Genomic DNA, 10,850 nt, shown 5'->3' with positions numbered 1-10,850 from the left:
CAAAAAAGGTTCTATACATAATTGTTATAGCAATAACGGTTCCAGAGTTGCGGAGGGTGAAAAGTGGAGGTTTTCAATACTTTCTACTTATATTTTTTGGGCAATCTATATTTATAAAGAAATTTACTTTAACAGGATTCTGGTTTGTAAATAAAATTTGCTTTTTTGTTTTAAATTTTATGTAAGACATTTTTGTATAGAACATTGTTTACGCTAAAGCATAGTTTTAGAAACATTGAAGAAAAACGTAAAAAAGTACTAATTTACCAACTTCTCCCCCATCTCCCACCAAACCCGACGCTCAAAATGGTGTGACTTTTTTCTGAACATTATGTGGACCATGTAGAACAATTTGGAGTTGAAGAATAACTTTCACTTTGGATGTCTGGGTTATGCCATCTTTTGGACCAATTATACTATACTAATCAACTATTTTTTAATGGGAAATAAGCCACAGTTTTATCAAAAAAATGATTTTATTAACGTTTCGAAGCCCAAATCGGGTTTCGTTGTCAAAATACAAAATACTACTAAAATAAACAAAAATGTTGTTGCTAAGTAAAAAAAAATTCTAATAATTTATTTAATCTGACTCATTTATATTGACAATTCAGATGTATATTATATTATATATTTTAAAGTAGAAGACTTTGAAATTATATCGCCAATATTTATGAGTTGCGTTCCTGGGACGACTTTACTAAAAGATAGTTCATTCGATTACATGAAATCAGTCCCAACTCAAGAATATCTATATACAATACTAGCGCCGTAACTTTTGAACTGTTCATTTTAGAAGGATTATGCATAGGGCCTTTTTTATTTCAAATTTAATGTAGAACATTTTTGTATAGAGGGTTGTTCATGCTAAACCGCATAGTTTTAGAAATACTTGACGAAAAACCTAAAAAACTACGAATTTGCAGATTTCTCCCCCCCTCCCCCCCCCCCCCAAACCAGACGCTCAAAATGGTGAGACTTTTTTCTGAACATTATGTGGACCATGTAGAACAATTTGGTGTTGAAGGATAACTTTCACTTTCGATGTCTGGGTTATGCCATCTTTTGGATCAACTATATCATATTAATGTTCCAAGAGCTGAGACATTTTTGAGTAGGTATTTTAGGCAACCTGAAAAATTTTCAGGTGACTCTTCCATGATAGCCTAATACAAAAATGCCGGTCTGGCTGGAGGGTAGCGGTTATTTTCCCCAAAAATCCCCCCAAAATTAAACAAAAGGGTAAAAATTGTTATTACAAAAAATATCATTGACGTGACTTTAAAGTAAATTTAAAAATTCAAATATAAAGAAAATAAACGGGCCAGGCGACTTGAGGGCGAATTTAACTCTGCAAGATACTTGCATGAGCGCCCCAAGATTATTTTCAGGGGATGCATCTGAACTAACTACTATTAACGAGTATAAATTATACAACTATACATGCATAGCTATGTACATTACTTCCGGACAGGGAGGTGCAATTGTTATTTTGACAGGGTATTTTTTTTAATATTAAAAATAAACATTCTAAAAAAGACAGGTTTTTTGGTGAAATTTTCCAACTGCCAGGTGATGAAACAAATTACGCGTGCATATAAATGAAAAGCGCTATAGGTAAGCAGCAGTGTGAGAAAAAGCGTATACCGATAGCCGTTTGCGTCCTTTGTTGTAGCTGAGCGAGTCCGTTCGCTCGAGAAAAATCACGTGACCTGGCGATATCCATGTTGTTGTTCCTCAAAACGTTATTCCTCAAGTAATTATTATATATTATAGTTTTTTAAGTAACTTTTTCTTAATTAAAGAAAAATAATACGTACTATACAATAGATTTTGCAAATATGATAGAAAAAAACAAATTTATTATTATAAATATATAGGTAGAAAAGTATAAATCTATAACCTAAATTAATTCTGTGTCCGAATCTTGTACTTCTTCTTCAAACTCCTCATCTGAGCTTAAATATTCATTCTCTTCTTCTTCGACTCCCCTCGAGATTCAGATTCCTCTTTTACATGATCTGTAAATAGTTGTAATATGTTTTTAGAATTAATTAAAAATTAATTAGTGGAGTTTCTACGTATTCTCCGTCCTTTTATACGGAGTCGAAGCCTGGGCAATCACGGGCGCATCTGAAGAAAGACTTGCCGTTCTTGAGATGTGGAGTTATCGAATAATGTTAAATATATCATGGACACACGTAACAAACACGGAAACATTAAGAAAGATGAAAAAGGCAAAAGAAATACTCAACACTATGAAGGCAAGAAACATTAGCTACTTTGGTCATATACTAAGAAATGAAAAACGTGATGTGATTGGTTACTATAAGGAAAAGTATTAAGCATTGGTTATATAAGTAAGAATACATAGAAACTTAATCAATTAATCACTAATTAATTTTTCATTAATTCTAAATACATATTACAACTACATATTTACAGATCAGGTAGAAGAATCTGAGTCTCGAGGGGAGTCTGGCGAAGAACAAGAGAATGAACATTTAAGCTCAGATGAGGAGTTTAAAGAAGAAGTACAAGATTCGGACACAGAATTAATTTAGTTGATAGTTTTATACTTTTCTATCTTACTTTTTCTATCATATTTGCAAAATCTATTGTATAGTACGTATTATTTTCCTTTAATTAAGAAAAATTACTTAAAAAACTATAATAATATAATAATTACTTTAACGTTTCGAGGCACAACAACATAAATATCGCCAGGTCACGTGATTTTCTCGAGCGAACTGACTCGCTCAGCTACAACAGAGGACGCAAACAGCTATCGGTATACGCTCTTTCTCACACTGCTGCTTACCTATAGCGGTTTTCATTTATATGCACGCGTAATTTGTTTGATCAAATGGCAATTGGAAAATTTCACCAAAAAAACCTGTCTTTTTTAGAATATTTATTTTTCAAATTGAAAAATACCCTGTCAAAATAACAATTGCACCTTCCTGTGCAGAAGGAATGTACATGTCTATGCATGTATAGTTGTATATTCTATACTTGTTAATAGTATGTACAGATTCAAATGAAATCTTCTGAAGTTCAGATGCACCCCCTGAAAATATTCCTATGGCGCCCATGCAAGTATCTTGCAGAGTTAAAATCGCCTAGCGTGTTTATTTTCTTTATATTTGAATATTTAAATTTACTTTTAAGTCATATCAATGATATTTTTTGTAATAACAATTTTTACCCTTTTTTAACTTTGGGGGGGTGGGGGGTTTTGGGGAAAATAACCGCTACCCTCCAGCCAGACCGGCATTTTTGTATTAGGATATCATAGAAGAGTCACCTGAAAAATGTTCAGGTTGCCTAAAATACCTACTCAAAAATGTCTCACAGCTCTTATACTAGAAGAATTTAAATAAAAATACAATATTTCCATAAGTTTCCGAAAGTTTACCATATTCCCGGAAATTTTACATCACTAAGAGTGCACTCTCAAATGCACTTTCAAATTATTTGATTGATAAAATTGCTTAAAACAAATTTCACACTTGTGAGGTTTTTTTCCAATGTGCACTCTCAAATGTCTTTTTAAACTACCTGCTTCACTAAACGGCTTAAAACAAATTTCACACTTGTGAGGTCTTTCCCCGGTGTGTACTCTCAAATGTTTTTTTAGAATATTTGGCTGAGAAAACTGCTTAGAACAAATTTCACACTTGTATGGTTTTTCCCCGGTATGCACTGCTATATGTCGTTTCAACTTGCCCGCTGCACTAAATTGCTTAAAACAAATTTCACACTTGTAAGGTGCTTCTCCAGAGTGATTTTTTGTATGAGTATCTAAAGAAAATTTGTAATTAAACTGCTTAAAACAAATTTTACACTTGTATGGTTTTTCCCCAGTATGTACCCTCAAATGTGTTTTCAAATTACTTGCTTGATTAAATTGCTTAAAACAAATTTCACACGTGTGAGGTTTTTCTCCAGTGTGTATCCTTAAATGCTTTTTCAAATGGCCTGTTTCACTAAACTGCTTAAAACAAATTTCACATTGATACAATTTTTCTCCAGTGTGCAACCTCATATGTTGTTTCATATGACCTAGTTGAGAAAACTGCTTAAAACAAATTTCACACTTGTGAGGTTTTTCTCCAGTGTGTACACTAAAATGTTGTTTCAAATTATGTGCTGTAGTAAACTGCTTAAAACAAATTTCACAGTTGTGAGGTCTCTCTCCAGTGTGTACTCTCAAATGTTGTTTCAAATTACTTGCTGTAATAAATTGTTTGAAACAAATTTCACACGTGTGAGGTTTTTCCCCAGTGTGTATCCTTAAATGCTTTTTCAAATGGCCTGTTTCACTAAACTGCTTAAAACAAATTTCACATTGATACAATGTTTCTCCAGTGTGCAACCGCATATGTTGTTTCATATGACCTAGTTGAGAAAACTGCTTAAAACAGATTTCACACTTGTGAAGTCTTTCTTCAGTGTGAACTTTGAAATGCCTTTTCAAACTTCTTGATTCAGTAAATTCCTTAAAACAAATTTCACATTTGTAAAGTCCTTCTCCAGTCTGACATTTCATAAGTTCATTTAAATTATTTTTGGATTTAACATCTTTAGAGCAATTAGAACTATTTATTGTTACTTCTGCGGAGTTTAGACTTATTTGTTTTTTATTAAACGAATCCTGGGGTAACGTCTCTATAATTTCCATTCGGTTCCTCTTGCAAGACAGACCTGAAATAAAAACGAAATATCCAGTGAATTTAGAAGAATACTTTATATACCTAGATGAGCATTTAACTAGGTACATAAATCAGAAAGTTATATAAATTCAATTTAATAAAAATTTAATTAGGATTTAATAAAATCCAGCTTTAAAACTGCAATAAGGTTATATCATTAAAACTTCCTGTAAAAACTAGGTAGGGTTCAATTCTAAATTGTATAAATAGCCTTATTGCGTCTAAAAGTGCTATACAAATGCTTATGGTCATAAAGGGAGAAAATTAAAAATGTTCACAGAATGACAAAACTGTCTGGATAATAAAATATTTTGGATCAAGTTGCAAAAAGGAGCAGTTGCGCTCCACCAGTTGTGTACACCAATTGTGAAATGGATTACTTTATTGGAAGGCAATATGTTTCAAATATCCCAGGTTGCCGAGGCATTTAAGGATATAGAAAATATTTTTACCGAGAATATTCCATTATTTCCAATCAGTAAGTCTGAGGAAAACGAATGCTTACCTAAATTCGAAAAAAGAAAAAATGGCAGTGAAGCCTGTGCACTATGCTGCATACTTACTTGATCTTTCTTTAACAGCACAAAGCCTCACTTCTGAAAAGCACATATTAGCTATGCAGTGTAGAGACAAGAAAATAACCAATTATCTTAAGTTTATTGACAAAAAAGAAAACATTTTTACAGAACTAACAAAGTTCTATGCAAAGGCAGACCTTTGACCAATGGATTTTATTTGATCTAAATCCATATCAGAACATGAAAGATTAATCAAGACGGAGAGAGACTCTTCATCATATTCTCTTCATGATACAGAGTCCTGCTTGTGTGAAGAAAATTTCTCTAATTCAAAAAATAGACTCATATTTATATTTTTTATAATTATAATTCCTAAGAATTTTGTAGTTTCTTTTGTTATTATTAGTTACGAAAAAAGTTCCTGCTTTAATACTACATAGAAATACAGATTACCTGAATTAAATTCCTACGTAATCAATTTTGGTTTTTTTTTTATCTTTTTTATTTTTTTTTAACAAAATAATTTTTTTTAGTTTTAATTATAATAACTAATAACAAATATTCATAGTATTTTTTTAATTGATTAAATTTTAAGTAAGTATTTTTGGACGTTTACTTTTTAACAGATTTTTCTGTAGTCGGAATATTACAACAATAAATAAAACTATGATAACTGATTTGTATGATTTATTATAAGAATTTAAATAAAAATACATTATTTCCATAAGCTTCCAATATTCCCGAAAATTTTAAATCACTAAGGGTGCACTCTCAAATGTCTTTTCAAATTATTTGCTTGATTAAATTGCTTAAAACAAATTTTACACTTGTAAGGTTTTTCTCCAGTGTGCACTCTCAAATGTACTTTTAAAGTACCTGCTTCACTGAACGGCTTAAGACAAATTTCACACTTGTAAGGTTTTTCTCCAGTGTGCACTCTCAAATGTACTTTTAAAATACATACCTGCTTCACTAAACTGCTTAGAACAAATTTCACACTTGTGAGGTCTTTCCCCGGTTAGACAAGGCGAAAACGGCGGGTTCGAAGGGAAAAATATTCCCATGAGATTTTTTTGCATAATCACATTCGTGAGACATCCCAGAATAAGGTTCAAAAAGTCGCCCACGAGAAAAGTGGGCCAATTTTTTTTAACAATTTTTTTTAATCAAATTGCAAGAATCAATATTTTTGGCCTGAACAATTTTTTCTTTAATTTTTTGGACCATTCTGGACAAAAAAGGTCTCTTATAATTTTTCTCTAAAGTTGATCGTTTTCGACTTATAAGCAATTTAAAATTGAAAAAAACGAAAAATGGCGATTTTCAAGGCTTAATAACTCGTTTAAAAGTTATTATTATGAAAGTCAATATATGACTAAATCAAAGTTTAAAGCCCCCCCTACAAAATCCTGAAGAAATTTTTGTCACTATTTTATTACTAAGCTGTTATTTTTAAGTAATAATAATAAGTGCCATGCACGTGTGCGGGGCTGTAAATGCTGAGTGCGAGAGAGAAGCCATTCCAGCAGTCCAATTGTGCATCTTACTCGCACTCACATTTACAGCAGCGTCAATATGATCTAACCACTCATTGTTATTAATTAAAAATAACAGCTTAGTAGTAAATTAATGACACAGATTTCTTCAGGATCATGTAGCGGCGACTTTAAACTTTGATTTAGTCACTTTCTGACTTTCAAAATAATAATTTTTGACCGAGTTATTAAGTCTTAAAAATGGCCATTTTCGCGTTTTTCAAATTTTAACTTGCTTATAACTCGAAAAAGATCAACTTTAGAGAAAAATTATAAGAGACCGTTTTTGTCCAGAATGGTCCAAAAAACCTAAAAAAAAATTAGTCCGGGCCAAAAATATTCATTTTTGCAATTTGATTAAAAAAAAATTGTTAAAAAAAAATTGGCCCACTTTTCTCGTGGGCGACTTCTTGAACCTTATTCTGGGATGTCTCACGAATGTGATTATGCAAAAATATCTCATGGGAATATTTTTCCCAATGAACCCGCCGTTTCCGCCTTGTCTAGGTGTGTTTGTCCCGGTCCCAAACTCTCAAATGTTGTTTTAGACTATTTGGCTGAGAAAACTGCTTAGAACAAATTTCACACTTGTATGGTGCTTCTCCAGTGTGATTTTTTGTATGAGTATTTAAAGAAATTTTGTGAGTAAACTGCTTAAAACAAATTTCACATTGATACAAATTTTCTCCAGTGTGCAATCCCATATGTTGTTTCATATGACCTAGTTGAGAAAACTGCTTAAAACAAATTTCACACTTATAAGGTTTTTCTCCAGTGTGGACTCTCAAATGAATTTTCAAATGTGATGCATGACGAAACTGCTTCAAACAAATTTCACATTTGTAAAGTCCTTCTCCGGTCTGACATTTCATAAGTTCATTTAAATTATTTTTGGATTTAACATCTTTAGAACAATTAAAATTGCTTATTGTTACTTCTTCGGAGTTTAGACTTATTTGTTTTTTATTAAACGAATCGTCGGGTAACGTCTCTATAATTTCCATTCGGTTCCTCTTGTAAGACAGACCTAAAATAAAAACGAAAAAACATTGGGAAACATATCGAGTAATATTTTAATTATTATAGTCCAGTAAACTTTCTGCAACTTAAATAAATTGCCAAATCGTGGTATTTCCATTTGAACTTCCTAAGTTTTGCAATAGCTTCCTCGATTAAACTGTAGTTTACAAGTTCATAGTTCTTGTTACCATGCAAGTTATTGATGATTTGTATATTTTGATGGGATTATAAATTAGCCAAAGGGACAATTTTGAGTCGCAGTCTATTTAGAATAGTTATCTCGTTAACAAGTGCGTAAGTCATTGTTTGAAGTTACGTCACTAGAGTGTAATTATCAGTAGCTGTCATTAAGGACAGTCTATTATAGAAAGTTACCTAACCACATACTTAGTTAGTTACCTACTAATACCTCTTGTCTTAAGTCACAGGTTCCTAGCAGAAGGTCATTACAATGCGAAAAACAGCATGGGGCTCAAGACTAACAGCGCCAGGTAGAGTACTTTTATACCATCATCCAAGTACTGCAGTTGAGTTACCTATCCACATACGCTCCAACGTACTGGTCTAAGGATCCAGCTAAAATACCAGACCTACTTGATTTCTTCATAGTTAAAGGCACAGCAGCTGGTTACCTAAATGTAGAACCAAATCTGGACCTTTATTCTAATCACACACCAATAATAGCACAAGTTAGTGCCACAATTATAGAAAAAGAACTCCCTGTAATGCTATTCAACAATGAGATACTAATTGGTAACAATATAGAAACCAAATTGAGGCGGAAATTGACTTAAAAATATCATTAAAAAAACAGAAATTGAACCTGCAGTAAATCACAACAAACATTATCCACACTGCTGCGAAAAATGCAACACCAGAAATATAAAATCGCAAGAAAATAGCCGAGAAAATAAAACTCCGAAGGATTTGGCAACGTAATAGACACCTGACAAACGGGAGAAACTATGACAAAGCTTCTAGAGAATTAAAAGAGCTTATAAATTAGCCAACTTCTAATAAGGCTACTTCTTGTTGGAAACTAAAATTGTTGGAAACACAATTTCCTTTCCACAATTTTTTTATGCGATCAATATTCTCCGAGTTAAGGAGGAAAATAGTGGAAGCGGAGGGGAAACATAATTATTGAATTATCTCATTTATTATTAACTTTACGACATAATTGTACATAAACAAAAATAAAGAGAATTATATTTTATACAATTTTTGAAACTTCCAATGAAACACCAACCAAACTAAGTACATAAACGACATAAATAATAACTTATATGCATTAAGTTCACTTAATTTTATTAACTAGCGGGTTTTATTGGTTGAATTATTGAATTTGTCTGTCGATAATTAAATGTCATATCAGCTAACATATTTTAATATTCCAACAATTTTTTTTAAATTTTGGACACTGTTGGGGGGAATTTTCCCATCCCCCTCTTAGACCCGCCACTGGTTCTCTCGAAAAATTGTAGTAAATCGTAATTGCAACAATTTCAGTCCTTACACTTTTTGTCGAAAAGTTGAAAATGGCGAAGTGATTGAACAAAAACAGTTGCTTTAAAATCAATCGGGTCTTACGCTCGCGCTTTTAACGCATACGTACTACCTTAAATATTGATTTTATCAAAAAATGAAGGAGATCAAAATTGTACAAAATTTAATTCTCTTCATTTTTGTGCAAGTTAAAATTTGTTGTAAAACTAATAATAAACGAGATAATTCAATAAATCAATAATTTATGCTCTAACCGTCACTATTTTTCCCCATAACTCAAAAAATATGGACCGCACGAAAAAAATTATAATAAACGAAATTATAGAAAATCGCATTTTCAACAATTGCAGTTTGTCTATTTTTTGTAGAAAAGTTGAAAATGGCGGAGATATTGAGCAAAAACGGTTCTCGTTTAAAATCAAGATGTCGGCTAACGCAACTGTCAAATTCAGTCGAGATTTTAAATTTATACTACTATTGACCCCCCCTAAAGATTACAAAAATAAAATTTGGGGCAGCTCCTAATGCAAGGTCAAATGGTATCCCGACTGGGCTAATTGTAGATATCAAAATTGTATCTTTAAGTAACACAAACCAAACTGTTTTTCTATATTTTTAGGACCAATACAAACCGAGATACGGCATGTTAAAGGTTAGCTTTTTTCGTCAAATGCATAATTTAAAATAATCAAAGACAAATAACTGGAAAACTTTGCATTTTTCCAGGAAAACGTAGATGATGTTTTTTCAAGCATATAATAAGATCTGTAAAAAAAAATAATAAAAAGTTTCTAGCATAAAAATTGAACAACTTATGATAAAAAAAAGTCGGTACCTGTTTTTCTCTACGAAAAAAAAAAGCAGTGAAAACAACCCCCTAACTACCCTCGTAATTAAAAATTGGTCTTCGCCTTTCTGCAATTCCTTTTATATGTATATTATCAATACACCCAAGAAGTTTGACCTATTTAAAAGGCCTAATTTTAGAAAAATTTGAGTTTAAAGAAAAATTTATTTTTTGCAATTTCGCATTTTTTTTACCATTTTCTTCAAAATATCTCCGAAAATACTAGAAATACGAAAAAAATGATAGACAACTAAATTGTAGCTTTTTTAATAACTAAAATTTCCTTATGCATAGATTTTCATTACAGTGAACAGTTAGCGAGATAGAGCTGTTTAAAACATCTATTTACGAGCAATCACCCCCTTATTCGAGCCCTTCAAACCCACCTCACTTAAAAATTAAGGGATCTTACGGAATTTAATTTACATAGTCGTATAACTCTTCAAAAATGTTACAAGCCATTATTGAAAAAACTTTTTGTCGACAAAAATGAAGGGAGCTATGTTTATAAAACTAATTTTTTTTTCGAAAAATTCGAATAGTCCCCTTATAAAGCATTTTCAATGTATATAATACCACAGAACCGGTTCGTATACTGGATGATGACTAAAAAACTATTTGTATGTGTATTTTTACATATTTGTAAATTCGTATTTTTGTGTAAATAAATGTTTTTGTAATTCTTTAATTCTACTTTTTTTTGTGTATA

The 10,850-nt window shown here is 31.6% G+C and overlaps 1 protein-coding gene across 2 annotated transcripts in view; it reads right to left on the bottom strand.

Moving 5' to 3' along the window:
* Nucleotides 1–3,289: 3,289 nt before the first annotated feature.
* The window catches only part of LOC114342772 (zinc finger protein 665-like), a 135,370-nt gene continuing 127,809 nt past the window's right edge, over nt 3,290–10,850 (bottom strand). Inside the window, exon 4 of one of the 2 annotated variants that reach the window (XM_050653413.1) lies at nt 3,290–4,707. In XM_050653413.1, coding sequence (XP_050509370.1) covers nt 3,443–4,707 — 1,265 coding nt within the window. In that variant the 3' untranslated portion in view covers nt 3,290–3,442. Of the gene's footprint in view, nt 4,708–7,638; nt 7,796–10,850 lie in introns of those variants that run through there. The other variant, XR_007698629.1, reaches the window with a different exon arrangement.

The sequence above is a fragment of the Diabrotica virgifera genome, chromosome 6 (genome assembly GCF_917563875.1).
Source record: "Diabrotica virgifera virgifera chromosome 6, PGI_DIABVI_V3a".
In the NCBI taxonomy this organism is placed as follows: Eukaryota; Metazoa; Arthropoda; class Insecta; order Coleoptera; family Chrysomelidae; genus Diabrotica; species Diabrotica virgifera.
Note: the sequence above shows the minus strand (reverse complement) of the source record. Positions and strands in the feature narration are given on the sequence as shown.